The 27,412-nt window shown below is 41.2% G+C and overlaps 2 protein-coding genes across 5 annotated transcripts in view; one reads left to right on the top strand and one right to left on the bottom strand.

The window, feature by feature from the left end:
* Window positions 1–9,670: 9,670 nt before the first annotated feature.
* Window positions 9,671–20,038, top strand: RFXAP (regulatory factor X associated protein). 3 transcript variants are annotated; one of them, XM_066381073.1, is made up of 5 exons: window positions 9,840–10,457; window positions 13,082–13,189; window positions 15,651–15,751; window positions 16,342–16,363; window positions 19,949–20,038. In XM_066381073.1, exons 1-4 carry the CDS (start codon window positions 9,978–9,980, stop codon window positions 16,343–16,345), a joined length of 693 nt encoding a protein of 230 aa, XP_066237170.1. In that variant the 5' UTR covers window positions 9,840–9,977; the 3' UTR covers window positions 16,346–16,363; window positions 19,949–20,038. The 3 variants fall into 3 exon arrangements, with proteins under 3 accessions (XP_066237172.1, XP_066237170.1, XP_066237171.1); XM_066381074.1 differs by lacking the exon at window positions 19,949–20,038 and adding an exon at window positions 17,664–18,381; XM_066381075.1 differs by lacking the exon at window positions 19,949–20,038 and having other exon boundaries at window positions 9,671–10,457; window positions 15,651–16,915.
* SMAD9 (SMAD family member 9) overlaps window positions 19,336–27,412 on the bottom strand; it is an 86,801-nt gene continuing 78,724 nt past the window's right edge. For both annotated transcript variants that reach the window (XM_066381069.1, XM_066381068.1), the window contains one exon: window positions 19,336–22,493. In XM_066381069.1, coding sequence (XP_066237166.1) covers window positions 22,350–22,493 — 144 coding nt within the window. In that variant the 3' untranslated portion in view covers window positions 19,336–22,349. The remainder of the gene's footprint in view (window positions 22,494–27,412) is intronic.

Raw genomic sequence — 27,412 nt, forward strand, 5'->3', positions numbered from 1 at the left:
GTCATAAAACTACTGGACCTGATAAATGAATTCAGCAAGGTGGCAGGATATAAAATGAATACTCAGAAATGAGAGGTATTTTTATATACCAACAGTGAACTGTCAGAAAGAGAAATACAGAAACAATCCCCTTCACTATTGCAACCAAAAAAATAATGTACCTAGGAGTAAATTTAACCAAGGAGATTAAAGACTTGTACATGGAAAATTATAAAACATCGATAAAAGAAATCAAGATACAAACAAGTGGAAGTATATATACCGTGCTCATGGTTAGGAAAAATAAACATCATTAAAATGTCTATATTACCCAAAGCAATTAATAAATTCAATGCAATACCAATTAAAATACCAATGACATACTTCAAATATATAGAACACATATTCCAAAAATTTATATGGAACCAAAAAGGAACACGAATAGCCTCAGCAATCTTGAAAAGGAAGAAGAATGTGGGAGGTATCACACTTCCTGATATCAAGTTATACTACAAGGCCATTGTACTCAAAACAGCCTGATACTAGCATAAGAACAGGCATATACAGTAGATCAATGGAACAGAACAGAGAACCCAGAAATAAACCCACACCTTTATGGACAACTGATATTTGACAAAGGAGTAAGAGCATACAATGGAGTAAAGACAGCCTCTTTAACAAATGGTTTTGGGAATACTGGACATCTACCTGCAAAAAAATGAAACTAGACCACCAACTTACACCATTCACAAAAAAACCTCAAAATGGATAAAAGACTTAAATGTAAACCATTAAACCATAAGCATCTTAGAAAAAAACATAGGCAGTAAGCTCTCAGACATCTATCGCAGCAATATATTTGCTGATTTATCTCCAAGGGCAAGTGAAATAAAAGACAGGATAAACAAATGGGACTATATCAAACTAAAAAGCTTTTGCGCAGCTAAAGACAATTAGAACAGAAAAGACAAATAAAAAGACAAACTACACAATGGGAGAACATATTCAACAATACATCTGATATGGGATTAATAACCAAAATTTATAAAGAACTTGTAAAACTCAACACCAGGAAGAGAAACAATCCAATAAAAAAATGGGCAAAAGAAATGAATAGACACTTCTCCAAAGAGGACATACAGATGGCCAATAGGCATATGAAAAAATGCTCAACATCACTAATCATTAGAGAAATGCAAATTAAAACCACAATGAGATATCACCTCACACCAGTCAGAATGGCACTCATCAACAAAACAACACAGAATAAGTGCTGGCGAGGGTGTGGAGAAAAGGGAACCCTCCTGCACTGCTGGTAGGAATGCAGACTGGTGCAGCCACTGTGGAAAACAGTATGGAGATTCCTCAAAAAATTAAAAATCAAACTGCTTTTAACCCAGCTATCCCACTTTTAGGAATATACCCTAAGAACACCATAGCACTGTTCCAAAAGGAGAAATGCACCCCCATGTTTATGGCAGTATTGTTCACAATAGTGAAGATCTGGAAACAGCCCCAGTTCTCATCAGTGGACGAGTGGATTAAAAAGTTTTGGTACATATATACCATGGAACACTACTCAGCCATAAGAAACAATGACATCGGATCATTTACAACAACATGGATGGAACTTGGTAACATTATACTGAGTGAAATAAGCAAATCAGAAAAAACTAAGAACTGTATGATTCCTTACAAAGGTGGGACATAATAATGAGACTCAGAGACATGGACAAGATCTTGTGTGGTGGTTGGGTGGGGGGAAGGCGAGGAAGAGAGGGGAGAGGCACAAAGAAAACCAGATAGAAGGTGACAGAAGACAATCTGACTTTGGGTGATGGGTATGCAACAGAATCAAATGTCAAAATAACCTGGAGATGTTTTCTCTGAACATATGTACCCTGATTTATCAATGTCACCCCATTACAATTAATAATAAATTTATTTTTATTGAAAAAGTAAAAAAATAAACCTGGGGCAGCAGTACTTATATCTGACAAAATAGACTTTAAAAAAGGCTATAGTAAGAGACAAAGGACACTATATAATGATAATGGGAGCAATTCAACAAGAGTATGTAACCCTTGTAAACGTTTCTGCACCCAACATAAGAGCATCTAAACATATAAAGAAAGGCTTGGTGGACATAAAGGGAGAGAAGGAAAGTAATACGGTCAAGTTGAGGATTTTAACACCCCACTGACATCAGGGGAAGATCTTCCAGAAAGTCAACAAGAAAATGATAGCCTGATATGACACACTACAACAAAAAGAATTCATTGATATCTTCAGATAAATTTATCCCAAAGCAGCAGAATATACATTCTTTTTGAGAGCACATGGAACATTTTCTAGGATAGACACTTGTTATGACACAAAACAAGTCTCAATAAATTTAAGAAGATTGGAGTCATATCAAGCATCTTCTCTGGCCATAATAGTATAAAAGTAGAAATTAAAAAAAAAAAAAGGAAAAAGCTCATGTGCACGTACAACAGTGTGGTGATTGCCCGGGGGAAGGTGGGGAAGTAGAAGAAAGTATAGAAGGAATAAATTGTGATGGACAGAGACTTGACTCGGGGTGGTGAACACATAATACAGTGTACAGATGATGTACTGTAGAATTGTGTACCTAAAACCTGTATCATTTTGCTAACCAATGTCACCTCAATAAACTCAATAAAAAGGGAAGAAAATATTATTCTTGAAAAAAGAAATTGATTATTGAGCACTGTAGAAATTAGGTTATTTTAAAATATGATGATTCTAATGCTGTTATAATATAGGATATATTCATGGATAAATAAAAGATGTGATGCATAAAAATAAGAATGAAATGTGGAACTGTCGGGAGCCGATCAACAACTGCTGGCTGACAAGGTCACAGCAGAAGAAGATCAAAAACTGCTGATTGACAAAGTCATAGCAGAGAAGACCAATGGCTGTGGGTTGACGAAGTCACCCAAAGGAGAGACACAATGATACTTCCCCCTTTGACTTTTTGAATTAATCTGGTCTTATATCCCCCCTCTTCTGGGTGTGTGCTATTATTTGTGGCACAGGGATAATAGTACCGTGCTTTCCCTGTAGATTCGTAGTGATTTCTTTGGAAATGAGACAGAGGGTGTGAGTTCCACAGAAAAGCCTGTAAGCCCCTTGAACTGGGCTCATAGACATAAGAGGCTGGCTATGATATCCCTCGTAAAGGGTTAAGTTTGTAGGAGAATTTCTTCTTAATCATGTTAGAAAGAATAGATTGTGACTTGTGAATGGGTAGGAGGCAGTGGCTGTGCACAGAGCACCTTTCGGCCTTCACTTAATTCAACATTTTTCCTCCCTAGCCTTTTCATGTGATAGAGTAGAGAAACATTCCTTTCTTCTTGCTTATTTGATCTGCAGATAGTGGTACACTCTGAGAAGAATAGAGTCAGAACTTAACTAGTGTTTAAATATAATAAATAAGTAATATTTGACTAGACAATAGTATCTTAGGTAAGGTATAGAAGAATGGCCCATTGTGTGGCCTAGGATGAGAGCGCAGTCGGCAAGAAAAGAATGTTTTACTCAGAGAATTGTCTTTTGACTAAAGGCAATTGCTAGGCTTTCTCAATGAGATGTTCTCATGAGATTTATATGCTTTCCAAGATTCTTTGATAATGAGAAAAATGTAGGAGAATTCATAGAAGTAATAACAGTTAATGTCTTCTGAAATTATCTTGCTGCTAGGCTATCTTGCAAGTGCACTCTGTATATCTTTGGGTGAAAGCTACTCTTAATGTTATGTCAATTTCTTTATAGGCAAGCCTTTTAGAATCTTGTGAGAAAAAGTAGGACACTGCATAAACTCAAAGCCATTTACCTAAGCAAGCGGTGGTCCATTGTTAATCCTTAATGATTTCGTCTGCTAATCTCTCTCTGCCCCTTAACTCACAACAGCAGTAAAGTTAGTTAACTATTAGTACTAATACTTTAAAAGCTTTTACCGATGTTGTTATCACTATTCAAGTTATTTTGTATTTTGAATGATTTGCTACCTGGTTTGTGATTTATAGATATAAATTAACTGTTATCCGGAAACATGTAAACATAGTGAAACAGAAGCAATGATTAACACCATGTAATTGTAACTCAGTGTGTGTGTATAAAAAGGGACCTATACTAGCATTTGACAGAGATGCCTGGCAGTAAATGCTAACCAGAGAATAAAGAGAAAGAAAAGAATTCGGCTCTCTCACTCGATTTCGCAGACGCCGTCTCCTCCTGTGGGACCCCTGGATCCCCCCCGGGGCTGGACCCCGGCATGGAACCTTGGTCTTGCAACTTGTTTTTAAGCAATGGGTGAGGATAGAACGCCAAGGAAGAAAAGAGAGAAAATGTTAAGAAACTCTTTTTAAAATATAATCATACAGGCTTATAATCTTATGTCTACATCAACAAAATAGTGTAAATGTGTAGAGAATTTAGATATCACTTACAAGGGTTTATCTTTCCTATTTGTGTCTTCCAAGTGCTATCTGAGGCAGACCTGTAACCCTGGCCCCCAGATAAGCACAGATTCTGCACCAGGTAACTCTCTCACAGAAACACAAGACATCTCATTTCCCTGTGGTTTTGAGTTTTCTTCTTTGATTTGGAAACCACACACAATGCAAAACATTGCAATGCTCCCTATTTAGTCTTCCACTAACAAGAATGCAAAGCCACCTGTTTATAAATGACACTACTGCTCCAACAGCTTATAAAACACTGGACAATCATGATATCTCCCAAATTGTTCAATGGACAAATCTGTTTAGCTATTTTCCCATATACCTAATTAGATTCCACTTTTCTTCACTCCCTCCCACCAATGTTTTTCTCAAGGAGTGATATTTGGATAATAAGAGGTGATAACATAATTTTCTTTCTTCTTCATTTTGATAATCACCACATGGTCAGTTGAATAACTGCAATAACTTACAAAAACCGCCATACTTTCTAAACTGTTCTTGCCTATATCTAATCCGTTCTCTACCTCGCTGCCTGATAAATCTTATAAATATATACTTTTGAGGCCTTGCTCAAGAACCTATAATGGTTCCTGCTGCCTTTTATATCAAGGCTTAATTACTTTTTGCAGGTTTTAGAACCTTCAGCATTTGCCTTCGTTCCTGCTTATTTATGCTCCTGTGCTCTGAGGCACCCTCCTCATGGACAGAACCATCTCCTTCTTGTGCAGGGCAATTCTCACCTCGCCCCTATGCCTATCCTGTCCCATCCCCCTTCCCCACCAGTTGGAATGCCTTTCTTTCTCTTCCAACCCCCTCCCAACTTCTCCATCTGTCCAGAGCCAGGATAAGCTCTACTCCTTCCAGCGTGTTCCCTAATCCTTCCCATCCTTGTTAGATTCTCTTACCCACCAGTGGCAGACGAAGTCAGAACTAGGTGTTATCTGGGAGGGGTAGGGAATATTTAATTTTTCTTTGTTCATGGGGGCTCTTCTGGAAATAGATCTTAAATTTATTCCTGTATTTTCTACATCACCTAGGGAAGGGCAAAGCAAATAGTAAATACATACTGAGCCCTTGTTTGTAGTGCATGAACCTATCCTTTAACTCTGAAGCCACAGTGGTTTATCCCTGGTTCAAAGTCAGCAATTTGAGAAACAGTTACAAACATTCATTCTTCAAATCCCTGTCCTCACATTACATCTTTAGCAAATGCAAATTTACCCCTAGTTGAGTCACAAGGAAGCTTCTTATGACTTCATTCTGTGCTAAGCAAAATTTAATGTTTGCCTCTGGCAGGTTTTCCCTGCTTCCTCAGACATGGGCCGTGGGTTTGGTATCCCGCGCTATTTTTAGTGTGATAAGAAGCTAAAGAGAGGAGAGATGTGGGAGCTTCTGGCTCTGGAAACTAAGCTCTGGTCACTTTCAGCTCCTAATGTCATCTGCTGGCCTGGCTATATGCATGTGCCCACACTGACTGAAAATCTTTTCATCACTTCAAATGTCACCTTTTCAGGACAACTTAAATTTAGTGCTAGTTTTCAATACTTTTGACTCATTAGGAGAAACACAACTGATGTGGAAAAACTGGAACCTGGGACTCTCCGTTTAACTCTTAAGGTTCTGTTCACCATATATTGAAAGATCAGGTCTTTCCTAGATTGCTTAATCTGAGGAAGGAGGGGCAGGCCCCCCTCTTCCTTGAGAAGGAAGAAACGAAAAGAATGCAAGGGAAAAGAGCCTATAGGGACAACTGAGTCAGCCAGTTATAGGTGAACTACATTCTATAGTTTTCTGAAAGGCTGCCTGGAGCTGGTTGCGACACAAAGCAAGAAAAACAGGACTTGTACGTAGCTGAGACCAGTAGTCTGAATATCCCTTACCCCTTTCTGACTCCATCAAAACTTACCCTCCCCTCAAGTCATGAGAGTGACGTCTAGACAAAGGGATCACGAGCCCCTTGCATGGACACATGTATTCTGTAAAGGGTCTATAACCTGTAAGAAATCAATCTCGAGGAGCACGTGTCTTTGGAGCTACTATTCTCGTTTGCTCTGCTGGCTTTTAATAAATTCTCTTTCCTCTGATTAAGTTATCTGAGTATTTTATCCTCCGTCGGGTCACTTCTTGCTACAGATTTTGGTGCATTAGCTGGGAATCAAGGGGGAAGGACACCCACATTTGGCAGACTTCAGGTACCCCACTGGAGAGTCCCCAAACTGTCCTGTAGATGCACCCGCTGAGTGGGCACCAGGAGTTTTCCCATGTGGATGCCTCACAGGGTGGGAAGGGAGATTCCCATCTGCCGGTCCCGGCAAGATTCAGATAACGGAGGAACAGGAATGGGGGCACATCTGAAGCACAGTTTAAGGCATACTGGGCAAGGGTAGCTAGCTGAGGTCCTGCCTTACTGGGCTGAAGGGAGGCCTGATCACTCTCAAAAGATGTGATAGACCACCCTCCACAGGATAGGAGTGGTGAATAATCACTTCCCACAGGACAGGTTAGGAGTGGTGACTCATCACCCTCCATAGGTGTGTGGGAGGTTGTGTGAAAGAGAGTGAATGTGGAGTGAATGAGATGTCACCAGGAGAGAATTCCGACTCTCTCACAGGGCCAAAGAGAATGTTGGGTCCTGAACTGTGGTTCTGTAGGGCGCCTCATATGGCTAAGAAGCAGAATTGTGTGCTGACAGTTTATATCAGCCTGACATAAGCCAAGAGGGCCCACCATTCTCATGAGGAAAGTGGCCGGTGACAAACTGAAGCAAGTAGTGTCCCCTCCAAATTTCCCCTAACCTTCCTCAATTCCTTTGTGTGGTGTGACTGTTGTCTGTCATGGGAGGTGTGGAAGGTTCACAGGGAAAACCCACTCCTTTAGCCACGATGGTCAAGAATTTAAAAAAAAGGGATCTTAAGGGATCATGGGGTTATTATGTCCCCAGGGAAATTGAGGACCTTGTGTGAACTAGAATGGCTTGCCTTTGTGATGGGATGGCCAACAGAAGGAAGCTTGGATAAGTCTGGTTGTACAGAAGGTGTGGCAGGTAGTCACTAGAGATACAGGCCACCCCGATCAGTTTCCCTACATAGACACTTGGTTTACACTAGTTTTGCACCCACCCATTTGGCTTAGAGGTCAGGCTTCTACAGTATTGATAGCAAAGGCAGGGACGCATTCCACCAGATCCAGAGAGCTGCTGCAGCAGCTGAAGTCAGAAATTTTAACCCCTACTGAACCAGAAGCCGCAGTAACTCTGGCTCCCCCACCTTACATGCCAGCAAAGCTTTACCCTTCCAGGCCTGACTCTCTGTCCACCCCCAAAACTGCTACTGACTCAGGCCAGTCACTGCCAGATTTATCAAGTCCCAGGGTAACCTTGCCTGAGACCCAGCTGGAGGTGACTCCCACTGCCCTGCCAGAACCAGGTCCTAGCTGGGAGGTTACACTAAAAAACAATGTCTGGCATGTAGATGCCTCTGAGAGAAGTAAGAAACAGTGATAAATGAGCAGGGGAATATAGTGGAACAGCAGGTGCTGGTGTATCAACCTTTCACCACCACCAACCTCCTAATTGGAAGCACCACACTCCCTCTTATACAGAAAAGCCTCAGGCCCTAATAGATCTCGTGCAATCCATGTTCCAGACCCATAATCCTACGTGGGCAGATTGCCATCAATTGCTCCTCACTCTGTTCAACACAGAGGAAAGACACCAGATAATATAGGCAGCAACTAAATGGCTACAGAACACCCCTGAGGAACACCAGAATTCCCAGGAATATGTGAGGGTCCAGATGCCAGGAGAGGGTCCTAATTGGGACCCGAATGAAGAGAGGGGCTTGAGATGGTGCAGGAGATATAGAGAGGCTCTCCTCCAAGGTCTGCAGAAGGGAGGCCAGGGGCCACAAATAATAACAAAGTGGCAGAGGCTTTGTAGAGGAATAATGAAAGTCTGGGTGACTTTTATGACAGACCTACAGGTTCTATATCCCTTTTGACCCAGAGAGTCCAGAGAACCAAAGAATGGTTAATATGGCCTTTGTCAGCCAGAGTGCAGGAGATATAAAAAAGAAGCTCCAGAAATTAGAAGGCTTTGTGGGAATGAACATACATATTTCCATATACAGATACAATAAACAATCTTATAAGCACAAATAACAGCAAAATGTAACAAAACAATTAGAAAGTGGTGAGTTTTTAACCTTTGTTTTTAATATAATTAAATTGCAAGCTTATGCAATTTAAGTTTTAATAATGGCAGCATTTAACTTCCAGCTCATTAACTCCTCATATGTTAACAACTGGCTCTCATCATTCAGTTCTAGCATACCCTTGACTGCCCGTTTTACAAATGGAAAAACTGAATCTCAGGGAGGCTGTCACTACCTAACCCTGGTCACACAGGGCAGGGCCACCAAGTCTAATTCCAAACCTCTTCCCTCCGTTATGCCTCTCTTGAGAATGTAGCTGGTGATCTACCCACACATCAACACCCAAACACCTTACTGTGAATGGGTGTATCTTTCCTTTTCCAATAGGTGAAATGGAAAACCTGACCAGGGGAGGAGGAAGGAAATACCTGAGACAGCCAGTACCTGGCAGTGTGTCCGGGACATAGCAACACCTGCTCCCGTCTGGGATTTGGCTATTAGCAACTGCACAACTGCACATCTGGTAGAGACAACAGATCATCCACTGGTTTCTAAACTTCTGCGGTTCAGTGTTTCCTTTCACACATGTTCAGTGTATTTAATGAAAACGTCATTTAAGACTTACCTTAGAGGATTAACAATTAAGTTCCCAGGGAAGAAAAACAAATGTATCAAGAGTAACTCATTTATTTAGCTTTCAACAGGAGCCCAGCTGGACTAGAGAGTTTTCTGGTGGGCCGTCCCTGCCATCACGGACTGCTAACCACCTGGTGGTGCCAGGTGTGACACTACCAACTGCCGGCTTCGCATCTGTTTCAGGCAGTTGGCGCCATAATACCACAACAGTCAGTGTCCTAACGCCACCAGGCTCGAGCTCGCTCAGGAGCGACCTTCATTTACATAGTTCCAGTACAAAAGTGCTTTGTGACGTTTCAGAGTAGGTTCCACCAAGAACACGTTACCGCTTCCAGCAGAGCTGAAGCTGCGCGCGACCCGCGCTTGCGCAGTCAGTCCGCCGCTTGGCTCCGCCCCTCAGAGACGCCCGTTCCGGGTCGGGCATCTGCGTATAGACGCTCACGCGCGTCGTGCGCCAGCCGCCCAGGCGCAGTGGGGGCGCCGTCGCGGATCCGAGCGCCCCCCCTGTCGCCGTATCTGGAGTTTGGTTTGCCAGGTGACGTTGGGCTCCGAGGGTGCTAGAAGGCTGGGGTCGGGGCCCTCACCCGGTCTCAGCATCACGGAGCTGCAGGGTGTAAACGAGGCTCCCGGGGCCCCCGCCGCCGCTCCGGGCGCGGCCGTGGCTGCGGTCCCGGCCCCGGTTCCGGCCTCGTCCGCGGCCTCGCAGTTCACGCTGCTGCTGATGCGCCCCTGCGGCGGGCAGGACGACACGGCGGCCGAGGTCGCGCGGCGGCCGGCTCCGGGCCTGGGGGGCGGCGCCGGGGCGGGCCAGCCTGTCCGGTACGTGTGTGAAGTCGGGGATGGGGAGGAAGAGGCTGGCGAAGACGAGGCGGACCTGCTGGATACCTCGGACCCCCCGGGGGGAGGCGAGAGCACGGCCAGCTTGGAGGATCTGGAGGACGAGGAGGCCCACTCCGGGGGCGAGGGCGGCAGCGGGGGCGCCCGCAGGCGGGGCAGCGGTGGGGGCGGCATGAGCAAGACCTGCACGTACGAGGGCTGCAGCGAAACCACCAGCCAGGTGGCCAAGCAGCGCAAGCCGTGGATGTGCAAGAAGCACCGCAACAAGATGTACAAGGATAAGTACAAGAAGAAGAAGAGCGACCAGGCCCTGAACTGCGGCGGAGCCGCCCCGGCTGGCAGCGCGGGAAATGTCAAACTGGAGGTATCGGACTTGCGCTGGGTTCTTGGGGATGTGAGTTTGGGATAAGCAATCCCACTCTTGCGCCCGCCTACCAGCCCCCAAATGGGCCAGGTCGCTATGGCTGACTTGAGGCTGAGAGTTAGTGTTTGCCCTAAACTAGTTTGTACAGACATGGGCAAGGCCATAACAGTTCTGTTGCATCCTTGGGATAAATTTCAATGAAAATGATGTTGCACATCAGAACACCTGTCTTTTCAAAGATCTGAGATATGGACTGGAGGGACAGATAGTAAATGATTGATCCTGTTCATCAGTGAAGGAGCAGGCAGAGACTTAGGAACCCAGATGAAATTGATACCCTGTTCTTAGAACCCTCTTCTCACTACCCTTTTTCTTATGGTACCTCTTACCCTCCTGGAGGAAAAGAATTGAGTAGTAATGGAGTATAAGCCTCGGAAGATTTTTGGAGTGTTTGCATTGAGCTATGTTGACAGTTAAAGCCAGTGCTCTGGAGTTGGACTTGTGACTGCAAATCTGCATGCTATCATTTGCTGGCCATGTGCCCTTGAACACATTATTAAATTCTTAAAGCTTAAGCTTCTTCATCTCTAAACGAGTATTAAAATAGTACCTGGTTCATAATTTTGATATGTGAAGTATTCCCTATTGAGTGTTCACAGTGTCCAACAGATAATAAAAGGAAGTCTTAGCCATTAACATGGTCATTTTTAGTGGTTACAGATAAGCAGATACTTTAGCCAGTGTCTTTTCCTACTTTTAATAAAAGCTATAATTCTTAAATGCAGGAAAGAATAAAGTTTTGTTAAAAGTGATCCAGAAAATAACTTTTATAACTGAAAGCTGTCCTAGGATTTACAGTGTGTCCATAAAGTCATGGTGCACTTTTGACCGGTCACAGGAAAGCAACAAAAGACAATAGAAATGTGAAATCTGCACCAAATAAAAGGAAAACTCTCCGTTTCATACCTATTCAGAATGTGCAGTTCAATGTGGGCTCACGCAGATTTTTTTAGGGCTCCTTAGGTAGCTATCCCGTATAGCCTCTACAGACTCGTCACTGACTGATGGCCTATCAGAATGGGGTTTCTCCACCAAACTGCTGGTTTCCTTCAACTGCTTATCCCACTGAGTAATGTTATTCCTATGTGGTGGCGCTTCGTTATAAATGTGCCGATATTCACGTTGCATTTTGGTCATGGATTTGAATTTAGCGAGCCACAGAACACACTGAACTTTCCTCTCTACCGTCCACATCTTGACTGGCATGGCCGTGGGCTGCTCCGCTGTATACATGGAGTTACGTCATCATCTGCACATGTGTACATGCTGCCACATCCTACAGAAACTGGGAGAGTTTTTAAGTCTTTAAATTTCCCAGTTTTTGGCTAGAGTTGGATGACAGCTGCCTCATTGCTCAAATTTTAGACTTTGTAATTTTTTTTTACAAATGTAATGTTCTAAATATTTCTAACATCTGTAGTCACGAACATGTCCCACTTAATTCACACTGATTAGGGTCTTCTGAGTGACATTTCATTCTGTTTTGTTCCATTGAGTCCTAATCTGTTTAGGGTGAAAGTACTTCTTTGAGATTTTGATGAAACCTAATGAATGCTTTCCCCAGAAAATATGAACATATGTAGGTATTTAATTTTGCCTACATATTCATGGAGTTCAGGGCCCCTGTGAATCTTAGGTGTAAAAGCCCCTTTTACTATATTTTACCAAGTCTTGGATTACAGGGAATTACGGAAATATCTCACTTATTGCAGAGTGAAAGTTAGTAAGGGTGGTTGTTTCTTTGTATATTCCAAAGTTACCTGTTCACTTTACAGTTCATTAAAGAGAGAGAAGATAATCTTTTCAAGAAAAGGAAGTTATTACCTATAGCTACTTCATTTTTTTTTTAATAGCCCAGCATTTCCACCTACAATTTGAGGAAAATGTATAAGATAAAATGATACTGAGTTAAGCCTCACCACCCAGGAAAAGAACCTTAATAATGTTCCTATCCTAAAATAATTTGCATGATAATTTAGGGAAGAGAATTAATTGCTGTAAGCAAGGGATAATAGCATGCTATACAATTTATCTTATATTATGGGACGCTTCACCAGTTGAAGAGATTTCAGGAACTGTATGTCTTTATCTTTGTTGAACTGAGTATAAAGAAGATACCAGTGATGGTTGGATGCAACAAGGGCCAATTATGCTTTAATGGTAGAGAGGAGGATGGATCATTGTAGGCAGAGATGCTCTGGGAAGGCTTTCTCTGAAGAGAGGGCTCAATTTCTAGTTGGCATATTTTTATATTGAAAACAGCTTACAAACAACTCTTTGTTCCCCCAACATCACTTCTGCCCAACTGTTATTTTTAAGACCCTTCAAGAGACTGAAGATCCCAGGTTGGAAATAGAGGGAGAGGGAGTGAGAGGAGTGGTTATAGCAAATTAACTGTCAACACTTTGCCTATGATTTATTGAGGGACTTTCCCAAAGTCCCACCAGGTACTAGACAAGAAGGAAGAGAATCAAAGACCAGTTTACTTGATCATTGAAACGCTTGTAAATACCATTATTGTGTTAAATGTTAATCCTATTTGCATTGTTTATCATTTATCCCAGGAAAGTGCAGATAATATACTCTCCATTGTTAAACAAAGAACTGGAGCTTTTGGGGATCGACCTGCAAGACCTACACTTTTAGAACAAGTGTTAAATCAGAAAAGACTGGTGAGTATCTGTAAAGTAGTTACAAATCAATTAACAAAAGCTTTTTAAAAATTGTAAAACTGGTCATGAGAATTGACTTTTGCCTGTACTGAGACACTGGAATCCCATACTGCTCTCCCAGGACCATATGAGCAGGAATATTTTTAATCCTGTGTCCTTGTTGCCTAAACCTGAAGAGCTGAGCAGGATGGAATTTTAAGATGGACTCCTTGTATGGACTTCTTGAGGTTTGTGCAGTAGTGTTTTAATGGTATTGAACTATTATTAGACCAACATTTAATAAGGATCTTTCTCATAAATTTGATAGAATGTATCAAAACTCAGTCAGGAGAGATTACTCAATAAACACTGGAATAATTGGATAAGAATTTAAGGACAAATAAATTCCTGATAAAGATTTTTAAAATTTAAAAAATAGAATTGGGACTTTATCTCAGAAATCTGGAATAAGTATTTTTAGTTTAAAAGAAATAGACAAAGGTTTAAAGAATATGAATTTGACTACATACAAGTGAATGCTAAAGTAAAAAATGGTGGTAAAAATAAAAATGCAAACTTCAAAATAACAGGAAAAATATTTGCAGCAAATATAAAAGAACTATGGTTAATGTTTTTACTATATAAAATATAAATTGCTGAGGAAAAAAAATTGGCCCAATACATTGTAAAAGATATAACGAGAAAAAAGAAATACTACCATGAAATGATATGGAAAGATATGCAGTATCCCTGTATTAATAACACACTAAACAATAACAGTAAATGAAAATAAATTAGATGATAGCACAGAGATACTGAGGGTTCCGTGAAATCGGCCCTCACTCTGTTCTGTTCATGGCATCCTATGTTGGCACAACGTTTCTAGAATGCATTTGGGCACTATGAGTCTTTTAAATGATCAGCGCCTTTGACTCAGAAATCATACTGTGAAAACAGTCAGAAAATAAATCCTAAATATAGATAAAGTTAAGCATAAAGATGTTGCCAGGAATGTATTTATCACAGGTTGTAAAGCAGCAGTATAAACAACCTAAGTGTTCATTAGTTTCATAACTGCTGAGAAGACTGGTGTACATTTACTTTATAAAATATTCGGTGGTCAAAAAAAAATATTGGGTAGTCTTTACAACTAAGTTTTCAATAAAACTAACAAATAGAAAACATACTATGCTATAATGTTACATTTTAAAATCAGCATTTAGTAATAGTATTTCTACTTTATTCACTTTATTTTTTCCACTTTATTGGAGCCAAAGTTTTTTTTTTTTTTAATTTATTGTGTTTACATAGATTCTAGTGTCACCCCGAATGCATCCCCCAGAGTTTTTTTCTTCATCAATTTTTTTGCTGTATGGATGGACCAGGAGAGCATTCTTCTTAGTGAAATAAGCCAGACAGAGAAAGACAAACACCATATGATTTCACTTGTATGTGGAATCTAATGAACAAAGTAAACTAACAAGCAAAATAGAAATAGACTCATAGATACAAAGAACAGACTGGTGTCAGAGGGGACAGAGATTGGAAGGCTGGCTGAAAAAGGCTGGGGATTGAGCAAAGAAAAAAAAGAAAGCTCACAGGAGAAGCGCCCATCTGCTTCTCCACCCCTCCCCCTCTCCTTCCTCTCTGTCTCTCTCTTCCCTCCCGCAGCCAAGGCTCCATTGGAGCAAAGTTGGCCCGGGCGCTGAGGATGGCTCTATGGCCTCTGCCTCAGGCGCTAGAATGGCTCTGGTTGCAGCAGAGCATCACCCCCTGGTGGGCGTGCCGGGTGGATACCAGTCGGGCGCATGCGGGAGTCTGTCTGACTGCCTCCCAGTTTCCAACTTCAGAAAGATCAAAAAAAAAAAAAAAAAAAAAAAAAAAATGAGTAACGAAAAGTATTGGTAATTTTAGAGCAGTTATTTTTTTCGAATTTTGGTAATGTACCTGTCCCTACTCCTTACACACACACACACACACACACACGTTTTTATTTCTTCAGAAAGACTTAGTAGGCTCATGGGAGAAATTTGAATTCCATGACGGGTCTTAAATTTATTTCCAGACTGCCAATTACCTGCCATTCACAAGTGGTCTCTTTTCATTTCCTTGTTTTTCTTGCTATAATCCTGGGCCAGTGCTATTGGCTGTTTACTCTTATATTATAGTTTATGTATATATATGTGTGTGTGTGTGTGCACACTAACATGTCATATACAGCATTTCCTTTGTCTGCAGTCACCAATAAGGTCAGGTTTCACCCTCTTTTTTTAGATTTTAGTATTTTGATGTGTGATGTCAAATTTTATTAGTTTACAGTTGAATTGCAGTGTATTGGATCAAATATGAATTTAATTTAGGCCTGTTTTATTTTCTAAGCATATTGTTTCTTGTGTAGGGACATACCAGAGTAATGCCATAGCATGAATATACTCTAATCCCATAAGGATAATGCTATTAATACATGTTTTTTCTTTTTAAGTCATTATTACGAAGCCCAGAAGTGGTGCAGTTTTTACAGAAACAACAACAACTATTAAATCAGCAAGTTTTGGAGCAAAGACAGCAGCAGTTTTCAGGAGCGTCGGTGTGATAGAATTTATTACGAAGCTCTACGTGATTTTTTATGTTATTGTAATAGACAAAGATATTTTAATACTAAGATAAGTGGGGTAAGATATGCCAGTAGAATATAAAAAATTTGGGCATAAACAAGGATTGCACTTTGTGCATCTGATCCTTTCAGATCACCATATATTTAAAGAAATCAGCTTATCTTTCCAAAATATCATTTAATTGCAATGTATTTTAAACAAAATGTTCTTCAGTCATTGTTGCTGAAGATTATGAAGTAGTTACTTTCTGTGGAAGTTATAAAGTTAATTGACATTAATCTTGGATCATCTAGGTCAGTGGTTCTCATCACGGGACAGTTGGAAATGTATGGTTATGTTTTTTGGTTGTCACAGTGGCCATGAAGCTGCTGGCTTTTAGTGAATAGGGAAGGAATGCCAAATGTTGTGCAGTATCTGGAATGGCCCCACACAACTAAGCATTTCCTTACAATGTCAGTCATGTTCCTTTTAGGAAACATCGCTAAGCTGCTTGGGACTATAAAATGTAGTGGGGGCACTTAGAATTGGGTTCTCATAATAACCTTTTTTTTTTTGCAGTTAAGGCTGGAGCTATCAAGAGGTAAGCATGCTTTACAGGTATAGGGAAGTTAAACTGGTAAATATCTGAAATTAGGGTGTGCATCTGTTTTCAGAAATGTGCTTGTAAAACCCGGGAGAGGGATTCACTAAGTACACACTGGAATGACCGCATCTCCTAAAGGTGGCGTCTCTTCTCCACGTTACCTATTAGCGTTGATCTCTTTCAAGGCACTGTTGTATGTTGAATTTGTGAACAGTATAGATGTATCTCATCGCATCAGTTTAAAGACAAAATTATTTTTTTAATACTCATTTCTTTTTCAAAAAAAGATCCCCAAAATAACATTCCAGTATTTTGTTAATATTTTTCAAAATTGAGCTATTTTAAGACTGTTATTCCTAAGTGATGTTCAGTGATGGGTAATCTAGATAGATACTTTTTCTTGTATTTTCTCCTAGGAAAACTTAAAAGGCAAATCTATCAATAAGAGTAACAAATCAAAGAAAAAGTCTTTTCGTTTTTATGTGCCTTATACCTGTATCTGTTGAAAAACACTTTTACTAAAATTATCCATTAAAGTCCATTTGTTGACATTTGAGTCATCTGATTCACTTACTCGACTCTGCGGTTGCTTCTCACTGGACACAGAGGAATTCATTTGCGGTTGTTATTAATTGTTATTTGTTCTCTAGCTTATGGTGTTAGGAGCTTTATTGAATCCCTATAGAGTAAGTTAACATCTTTGGCAAAAAATAAAGAAATCAACTGTGCCTCTTTAAGTGGAATAGAAATAACAGGAAAGGAAGGAACTAGGCCAGTGAGAGGGGTGTTTGCGTGTTGAGCAGGGCCTGCTTGGTTGTGTTATAGTTGTCCAACTTGTGGATTCAAGGGGAGAACTAAAGGAGTCTTCTCACCTTGCCACGATGCGACATTACGCCCATATGATGTTCTCAATAACGTTTTTTCTGCAGCTTGCTTTTTTGTAAGAATGTGGTATATAACATAACACAAAATATGTGCCAGTTGACTGGTCAAGAGTAGGCCATTAGTAAAATCTTGGGGAATCAAAAGTTCTATGTGAATTTCTGACTGCATGGGATCAGTGCCCCTTACTCCCCACATTGCTCAAGGGTCAGCTATATTTCCAAACTACACCATAAGCCGCTCCTCTCATTCCCACTAGCTGCAGCATAGGCGGTAGATATGCAGTTGGAGACTTAGTTATTTTTATTTTGAAGAGGAGGAATTAAATCTTCACTGACTTTTAAAACGGAGAATTGGAAACAAATACCATTTCTGCCTTTATAATGTGAACCCAAATGCCTTTCTCAACAAATAGCTGGGAAATGATGAGCATGAAGACACAATCCTTGCCCGTACAGAGCTCCCACCTTGGTAGAGACACGGACAAGTAAACGTGGTAAGGAATGAATAACTGATGATTGATGAGCACAGTTTATGATGGGAGCACAGAGAACAAGTGCCTAACCTTGCTTAGGAATGTCTGGAATGACTTTCTGAGGGAACTGATGGGAAGAAGTTGGATCAGCCCAGAAGCCTTCCTGTGTACCCACCCAGGGCCTGATGGAGATGTCATTCCTTGGTGCCCAGCCACCTGTTCATCCTCCCCTACAAACTAGTAAGCTTCTTATGGCAGAAATTGTGTTGTCATTGTTATCTACAGTATTTACCTATTAGTACCTGATGCATAAAAACCATCTGATAAGTGAACATGTGGAACTTTCCAGGGTGATGAGAAGCTCCTTCTACAAGATGGAATAATGTTCTTTGTGTGGTTTTTTTTTTTAAATTTACCCATTTTAGAGAGGAGAGAGAGAGAGAATGTGTGTGAGAGAGAGAAAGGGGGGAGAAGCAGGAAGCATCAACTCCCATATGTGCCTTGACCAGACAAGCCCCAGGTTTTGAACCGGCGACCTCAGCATTTCCAGGTCGACGCTTTATCCACTGCGCCACCACAGGTCAGGCCAAGATGGAGTAATGTTTTAAGGACAGTATTTTATGTCAGATTTTCATATGGTGTGCTACAGTATTTATAAAACATGCAACACCTGACTGTCCAGTCAGGGGCATTGACCTCTTTTCCCTGAGTCTGTCACATTAAAAAAATGACAACAGCCAACACCACAATAGCTATTTATTGTGAATGAATCAAAATTATACCTTTTTTTTTATCAACTCAGCAAAAACTACATTTTTTGGTGTGCTGCAAGAATACGTGTGTCATGAGATGAAGAAGGTTGAAAATCGCTGTTTTATGTCTATGCCAGGATACATGAAAAATTCCTACTTGTTAGTGGTTGAAATACCACTACCAAATACATACAAAAGCAGGGACAAGAACCACGGGAGATGCAGACAAATGAGATGCAGTCACTGTTCTCCGTGAATTTACAGCCTAAACCGAAGCTTTCTTAATCCCCACCTCTATCTGTCAAACTCAGAGTATCTGTCTTTCATTTGCCTAAATTTCAGAATTCCACAAAATATTTCTTTTGAATGAGGGGCTCCATTTCTCTTTCTTTTTTAAGGAACCTTGGTCAAGTTAAAGAGGCTGTTTCCTCAGAACAGTTATATATTTCCCCCTTTATTTTAGGACTGGAAGGAAATTTAAATGGAATTGAGAATTTACATTTGCAGAGATTTTCCTGGATTTCATCTTAGTTTTTTTTCCTCACTAGCCTTCCTTAGCTCCTTTCTAATAGATAATATATAGCAATATACAGATGTTTCCAATAATTAAATTGTTCATTCTTTCTTCAGAATCAATATTTGCTACTATTTATAAAAAAAGTTTCTATGCACATCCTGTCTAAAATAACAGCAAGGAATCTTATTTAATACCAGTCATTTTAAGATTAACCATTACCTATAGCATATTGAACTTTAAAATCATTCTGCTTTCAAAACAACACAGTTTAAGATCATTCTGTGGACCCATATGCAGTGAATCTTGCTATGAGGTTTGCAGGGGAAATGACCCAGAAGACATGTAGGTACCGTATTCTTTATTACAAACAGTCAGATAACAGTACAAGTGTGCATTTGAAGGATAACTGAAACCTAGATATTATAATCAAATACTTTTTTTGTTTTGTTTTACATTAATTTGAATTCATCCTTAACATGTGCCAGGATCACCTAAGCTTGTCATACAGTTCAGCTGTTAAATCATAACGGGAAGACAAAATTTGGAATGCATGTTATATATTGCTTTACTAAATATAAGTACCAATATTCAGGACACATTAAAGTTAAACAGGTGCTTAAAATCTAGCAAGTGGTAGTATGAAATGTTTGTGGTGGTATGGCATTCAGTTCCTTAGAAGAAAATGAAACGAGGATTCTAAGTACTAGGTTGTTTCCTAGCTTTTCCTGACTTATACTGAGTATAAAAAATAACAAAACACAAAGTCAGTATGTTGAACAATGACCTCTTTATAATCCAAGGCACTGGCAGATATTAAAATACCATCTAGTACTTTCTACATCTGATTTGTTTTAACCAGGAGAAAAATAGCAACAACAAGAAAACAGTCCTGAACAGCAGGATAAATGTCCTGGGTCTTGTGAGCAGGTCAAACCTTGTCACTCTCTATTGCACAGCCCTTGTCCAGGCGACCTTGAACGTGCTCAGCATCGGTGGGACAGTCAGTGGCTTCGCAGGTCCACTTTGCCAGCTACCCTAGGAAAGAAGGCTCTTCCATCCTTTAGGATTGTCTGCTTCAAGGAGTGAGTGCAGATGAGCACATTTACAGGTCTAAAATCAAATACTGCATTACAGCTTTTGACAACTACTAGCAAAAAAAGGCTGATTAAAGTGTGACTATGTTACAATGACTGAAGGGTTAACTTCTCATCAGTTCTGAATTCTCTGAATTACACACAGATCTGAATAAAGGCTTTTGGTTGAGACATGACCAATGATGCGTATGTACCATTTTAATAATTTTTTTTCCAAAAAAATAATTCAGGTTCATTAGAATAGTTTGTCCTGGCTTCCCAAAGCTCTCTAAAAATCTTGCTCACAAAAATTAGGAGATATTTTATCACTTCATACTCACTTTTTGAAATATTCCCTAATTTTTGTGAGCAGTATAGAAGAAAAGTAGCGTTTATCCAAGGAAGCCTTCACCCATGACCTGATTGCTCAGAAGAAAAGGGAAATAAGCTTCAAAATAAGAGATATCAATTGCATTTTTTTTTAAGCTGAAGAAAGAGGGCGTGCTTTGTTTTGTGTCACGAGTTCTGGACTTGGGAGATGGCTACACAACAGGGCAGGACTGTCTCGGGTTCACATTTGATTCCACAGCTCCTGACATTGGACCTGGAACATACACGTGCACAATACATAGGTGATGCACCAATAAACAGGCTTTTCTAAACACTAAACGGGCCACCTAGTCTTTATGTACAATGTAATATACTGCTCACAAAAATTAGGGGATATTTTATCATTTCATTCATTTTTGAAATATCCCCTAATTTTTGTGAGCTGTATATTTATCTTCTATTGTATATACGAAAGTTTCTATCAGATAACACTAATTACAAGAGGTGACTAGTAGCTCACTCATTTTCACACAATCATTTCTACCATGAATACAATTTAGTAAGAAACAACTACCATGTCCTCTAATGCAGACAGTTGAGACAGAATGTATAAATGCCACTCTTAGATGACTGAAGTCCCAGCTACTACAAACATAATTTCCTTCTTAAATTACACATTTTTAAGAAAGGGTGTGAGACATTTTCCCCAAGCAACGCAGTATTTAGTGGATGGGACTTCTTTATACATATTTGAGAGTACATAGGAATTTGGGGGATTTTCCTCTTTATTATCCAAGGATAACTAAGCACAGGTTTTTAACACTGTGTATCCAGTACCACTGTTCCCCAGAAATTATAGAGGTTATGAAATTATCACTTGGGAAGTTATTTCCAGGGATGAGACTTTATAAGAGGTCCCATATTTGACCAGTAGATAATTCACTCAATAGAGACAATAAGTTAAATAATTCACAAATTTGATCCCAGCAGTGTGTCTTGATTTTCTGAAACGTCTTCACCATTGTCATAGTAGCCTATAAGTAGTTAATCTGTCAACAGGTGAGGAAAGTCATAGTAGCCTATAAGTAGTTAATCTTTGTCAACAGGTGAGGAAAATAGGGCAGGAGGGTCCTCACCTAGAGACTTTTAACATAGGAATGTGAGAAGGTGTAAGTAAACATGTGATGCGTTCGTCCAACCCTCCCGTTTTACCTGGGGCTTCACACGGGTCACACTCGTGTGGTCTCAGCGCTCCACGTGCAGACCCAGAAGTCTGCGGACCACCTGCATCCACAGCCGACAAACGGGCACGGGTTTGCTGTGTGGAGAGCAGGAGTCCCCTCGGGGGATTCTGGGACTCAGTTCTGGTCTTACCTTGCGACTTCGCAACAGAGCTCATTTCACGCCTTTCTCATATTTATCTTGCCGTGGTGGATCAGGTGGCAGCGTGACTTCAGCTTCACGGTTTTCTCGATTCCAATCAGTTTAAATTTGTATAAAGTGAACTTAATATCAGCACAAATGTCCAGCTATATGTATCTCAACTTCAGATATAAAGCTTATGTGGCTTATCTAAGAGTGTCATTTGCCCTAGTAAACAGTTTGAGTATTTTTCTGGTAGGGCCACACAGCATGCCTTAAATGACATGGCTGACAGAAGCAGCCTTTTATTCTGTCAACACCCAACACTATTGACAGAGGTACCTTTGTTTCCTTCCACAAATAAGCTGCTGCTGCTTCCATCACAGATATGAAAACCTGGTTTTTCTAACTGTATTGCACTGGCATCAGGCTAACTAGAAAGCACAAAACAAGTGGCGATAAAACAGATGAATAGTATATATTATATGTACACATACACTTAGACACTGTTGTTAGCTGCTTATCTGGAATGGCACAAGCCACTGCCTGCAATAGCATCTATTCTACGGAAGTGTGGATTCAGACCTAGCTATTAAGACACTGAAGAGATTGGGTTATGTGGTGAGCCCATCTGAGTCAGAACTTTGTCCAACCACTGCAATGGCCCGTGAAGATGAATCTCAATCCAGCAGGGGGTGCTAGTGACATCCTGGCGATGATACTCTGCTCCCCAGCCCTGAAAAGCAAGAGGGGAGCCAGGTGTGACTGTGTGGGACCGCGTCCCAGTCAGCCTGCAGAGGCATGAGACTCAGTGGACACCGAGCCCACACACCAGAACAGCTCTGGGGATCAGAGAGAACACACCTCCACCTTCCAGTAAGTATAGGACAACCTGCATCAACCAGACTCTTAAGATGAGCCCAAATCAACACCTTGTCTCTGGGTTCACAACTAAATACACAGACCTAGACCTGGTCTGGGCTCTGGTCACTGGCAAATCATTCTCCCACAAGGGAGGAAAGTTGACTTGATGTGTTCCTTAAGGCTAATGACAATGTTTTGCACAGAATGGTAACCGCAGACTTGTGATGGACCTGAAAGTTGTAAAGGGAAGACTAGAGAGTGCTCTTGTTAGGGATTGATTAACAAAGCTCTTTCTCCTCTCTCTCTGGCTCACTTTTGGCAATTTCCTATTTGTTACCATTCACAAGAGAGGCAGCAAATAAAGAAGGAAATAAGTGGCCAGATAAATAAGTTTGTGCATTTTTCACCCTAGGTGGGTAGTTCAGTTGGTTAGAGTGTCGTCCTGTCATGCCAAGGCTGTGGGTTTGATTTCTAGTCAGGATACAAAGAGAACCAATGTGTGCATAAATGGGTGGAGCAACAAACTGATGCTTCTCTCTCTCTCTATTATCAAGTAAAATTTTAAAGAAGGATAAAGTCTTCAAAAGAGTTTGTATATTTTTCTCTCACATCATTTCGCTATACATCAATGAAAAGATATTTTTAAAATGAGAGAAGACAAGATGGCGCTGGAGTAGGCAGACGTACCAACATCCACCTCCCAGAACCAAAGTGGATTACAAACTAATTTTAAGAACAATCATCTGGAAAAACCAACTTTGGACTAAACTAAGAGGACTCTTCAACCAAGGAACACTGAAGAAGCCACACCGAGACTGCTTAGTGTATCCCAAGGTTCTCTTTACCAAGCCACAGTCACAGAGCTCCAGGGAAAAGCACCCTGGTCTCATCTCTCCAGGCAGAGGGCAACAGAAGCTCCATCTACACACATGCTACAGATGGCTTTTCCAGTCTACCTGAATCATTACCAGCTAGAAGTAGCGGTCATTGGGACTTGGACATGAGCTGCAAAATATAGAATTGTGACAATTCCAGTGCCATGCGGACTTTTCCTGGATGTGGACTTTTCCTGGACTCCTGCTCCCTGTGACAGCTCCTAACAGACTGAACTGTGCTTGGGTTGCATTTTTCAGGGTTTTGGCATGGTGTTGGGGCCAACTTGGACTTGGTGAACATGTTAAGGACACTACTCTTTTATGGATTCTTGCTGTATTGGTCAAGAATTTGCTTAAAAGCTTTAATCACTGCAAAAAAAAAAAAAAATAGAAGACTGGCTAAAGAAGATGTGGCACATATACACCATGGTATACTATTCAGCCATAAGAAATGATGATATCGGATCACTTACAACAAAATGGTGGGATCTTGATAACATTATACGGAGTGAAATAAGTAAATCCAGAAAAAAACAAGAACTGCAGGATTCCATACATTGGTGGGACATAAAAACGAGACTAAGAGACATGGACAAGAGTGTGGTGGTTATGGGGGGCGGGGGGAGGGAAGGAGGGAGAGGGGGAGGGGGTGGGGGAGGGGCACAAAGAAAACTAGATAGAAGATGACGGAGGACAATCTGACTGGGTGATGGGTATGCAACAGAATTGAATGACAAGATAACCTGGACATGTTTTCTTTGAATATATGTACCCTGATTTATTGATGTCACCCCAGTAAAATAAAAATTTATTTATAAAAAAAACAATGAGAGATTCAGTCAAGCAAATTTGTTTTGTTACTGGGAACACTGATTCTCTGTAGAGTTATTTAAAAGCTGGATTTCAAACACTGTGCTCCCTGATCACACTTTACATTTGTGACCAGGAACTTCAATGCCACTTGGAAATCAGAGCAAACTCCTCTAATTCCTTCACTGTTTCATGCCCCAAATGACAACCTCACCTCCTCCCCCAGCCTGCTTACAACAGATTTTTATCTTTCCTATTTTAATGAGAAAAAATGAAATAGAAGAGAATACGTACAGCACCTGCATCTACAGACTTGGCCTTTTTACTTCTGATTATAAATAATGTTTCCAAACGAGCCAGTCCATCTACTTGTGCATAAGACTCACTCACCTCTCTGGGGACAGCATTGCAGAAACCCTACTCTCTCTGCAATCTTTTCCTTTCTATCGGATCATTTCCATCCACGTACAAACAGGCTGAAATAGCTCCCAACTTCAAAATACTCCTCTTGTCTCTACCACAACCACCAATTACTGTCCTCTGTGTTTGGTCCCCTTTCAAGCAAAAAACCTCAAAAACAGTCATCTGCTCCGGCCGTCTCAATTCCTCTCCTTCCATTTTCTCTCAAATCCACCTGATCCATGTTTTACCCCAGCCTTCAACAAAACTTCCTGTTGAGATAAAAAAGACCTTCACATTACTCAACTAATGACTAGCTCTCAGTCTTCTTGTCACTGGGAAGTACTGGCTTTAGTTCACCTCCTTTCCTCCTCAAGTACTTTTCTCTTTGCTTACAAAGGACTTTTCTTTCTTGGTTTTACAACCTCTTCGCAGGGTGCACTTTCTCGGTTTTCTTTGCTGGTTCTTTCCATTCTCCACTATCTTTTAATGTTGAAGTGTCCTGGAACTCTCCATCTTCTCTGTTTAGACTCAAACTGTGGGTGATCTCATCCAGGCTCATGGAGTTCCACACTGTCCATACATGACAATTCCTAAACATTTTTTTTCTTTTCTTTTTTAAGTGAGAGGAGGAGAGACAGACATACTCTTGCACGTGCCCTGACTGGGATCTCCCCGGTAAGCCCCCTACTGGCAATGGTCTGCCCATCTAGGGCCATAGCTCAGGAACCGAAATATTTTTAGCACCTGAAGTGAGGCTCCACAGAGTCATCCTCAGTGCTAGGGGCTGATGTGCTCAAATCAATTGGGCCATGGCTGTGGGAGGAGAAGAGAGAGAGGATGGGGATACGGAAGGGGTGGAGAAGCAGATGGTTGCTCCTTCTGTGTGCACTGACCAGGAAGCAAACCCAGGACACCCACATGCCAGGCTGACATTCTACCATGAGCCAACTGGCCAGAGCCAACAACTCCTAAACTCATCTCCACCCCAGCCTTCTCTCTCCAAGTCCAAACTGACTTGTTCATCTAATGGCCTACTCAGTATCTCCACTGGGGTGTGTGACAAACATCTCAAAGTCAGTCTCCCAAAAATTGAACTCGTAATCTCAAACCCAAACCTGATCCACCTGCATCTTCTCCATCCCAGTTGAAGACAACTTTATCTATCTCCTCTCTTTTCCTGATACCCTGTATCAGATCCCACCTTCACAATACAGGTCCTTCCTCTTCTCACAACTTCTGTGGGAACTCTCCTAGTGGGAGCAACCATCATCTTTCATCTGAATATTGCAACAGTCTCCTCAATGGTCTCCTATGTCCAACCCACCTGCATAACATCTGTCCTCCACACAGCAGCTGGTGTGCCTTTAGAACCCTCAGCTTGTGAAAATCCTCTGCTCAAATCCCTGCAACGCTCCTCTTCTCTTTAGAGTAAAAGCCAGCACCCTCACAGTGGCTTACAAAGCAACACTCTGGTTCCCAGTTACGGCCCTGATCTCACCTCCCCATCATTCACCACGCTTCAGCCACATCAGCCTCCTCACTTCTACAAATTCATGGGCCTGCTCTTGCCTCTTCCCATGGGGCTTTCCCTCCCCTATGTGTCTCTGTTCTTCCCCCAGGTATCCTTATGACTACCTCCCCTGTGGCCAGTGTCATCTCTTCAACAAGGCTCCCCTGAACACCTTGTTAAAACTTGTAATCTACCTCATCCCCCGGCTCTGCAATTTCCTCTCCTGCTCTATGTTTTCTCTTCACTTTCAATTTCTTTATCATAATTTGTATTCTAGCTGTTGTTGACTGTCTCTCCCTCCTAGAATATGAATTATTTTTTCCCCTTCTTTTTCCAAGTGAGAGGAGAGGAGATAGAGAGACTCCTTCATGCGCCGACAGGGATCCACCCAGCAACCCCCGTCTGGGGCCAATGCTCTGTCCATCTGGGGCCATGCTTGCATCCAAACTGAACTATATTTAGTACCTGAGGCGGAGGCTCCACAGAGCCATCCTCAGCATTCAGGGCAGATGCACTTAAACCAACTGAGCCACTGGCTGTGGAAGGGGGAGAGAGAAGGGGGAGGGGGAGGGGTGGAGAAGCAGATAGGCGCTTCTCCTGTGTACCCTGGCCGGGAATCGAACCTGGAACATCCACACACTGGGCCGGTGCTCTACCACTGTGTCAATCGGCCAGGGTCTGTATATGGATTTTATGAGCCATAGAGATCCTTCAGTAACCACTGATGTATTCCAGTTCCTAGAATGGCACCTGGCCTGCCTGGTAGGTGCTCAATGAATGTGTTGACTGATGAAATGAGTCCCAGAATTAGTAAAAATTACAGCTCAAAGAGACCTTAAAGATGATCTCGTCCCTCACCTCCCCAATAGCAGCCACCACTATTGAGTCATCTATAATTTATTTTTATTTTTTAAACTTCTAATGCTGTGTTTTACTCAATAGTTCCAAAAGGTTATCATATATAAATATGAAATCAACATGAAATTATCAATGAAATATTTTATATTTTTTACATGCGCTATCTTTTTTCCTCCATTTTATGGCGATAGAACTGATACATAACATTGTGCCAATTTTAGTTTTACAACATAATGATTTGGTGTCGGTATATATTGCAAAATGATGACCATAATAAGTTTAGTTAGGGTCTATCCTCTCCAGCCTGGCCTGGTGGTGGTGCAGTGGATAGAGCAT

This window comes from Saccopteryx leptura, chromosome 4 (assembly GCF_036850995.1).
Source record: "Saccopteryx leptura isolate mSacLep1 chromosome 4, mSacLep1_pri_phased_curated, whole genome shotgun sequence".
NCBI lineage: Eukaryota > Metazoa > Chordata > Mammalia > Chiroptera > Emballonuridae > Saccopteryx > Saccopteryx leptura.

Excerpts from the sequence above, each read along its gene's own strand:
- RFXAP (XM_066381075.1), top strand. The coding sequence starts at position 9,978 with ATGCGCCCCTGCGGCGGGCAGGACGACACGGCGGCCGAGGTCGCGCGG. Across the intron at positions 10,458-13,081 it reads CGGGAAATGTCAAACTGGAG|GAAAGTGCAGATAATATACT; the intron begins GTATCGGACTTG and ends CATTTATCCCAG. Across the intron at positions 13,190-15,650 it reads TGTTAAATCAGAAAAGACTG|TCATTATTACGAAGCCCAGA; the intron begins GTGAGTATCTGT and ends TTTCTTTTTAAG.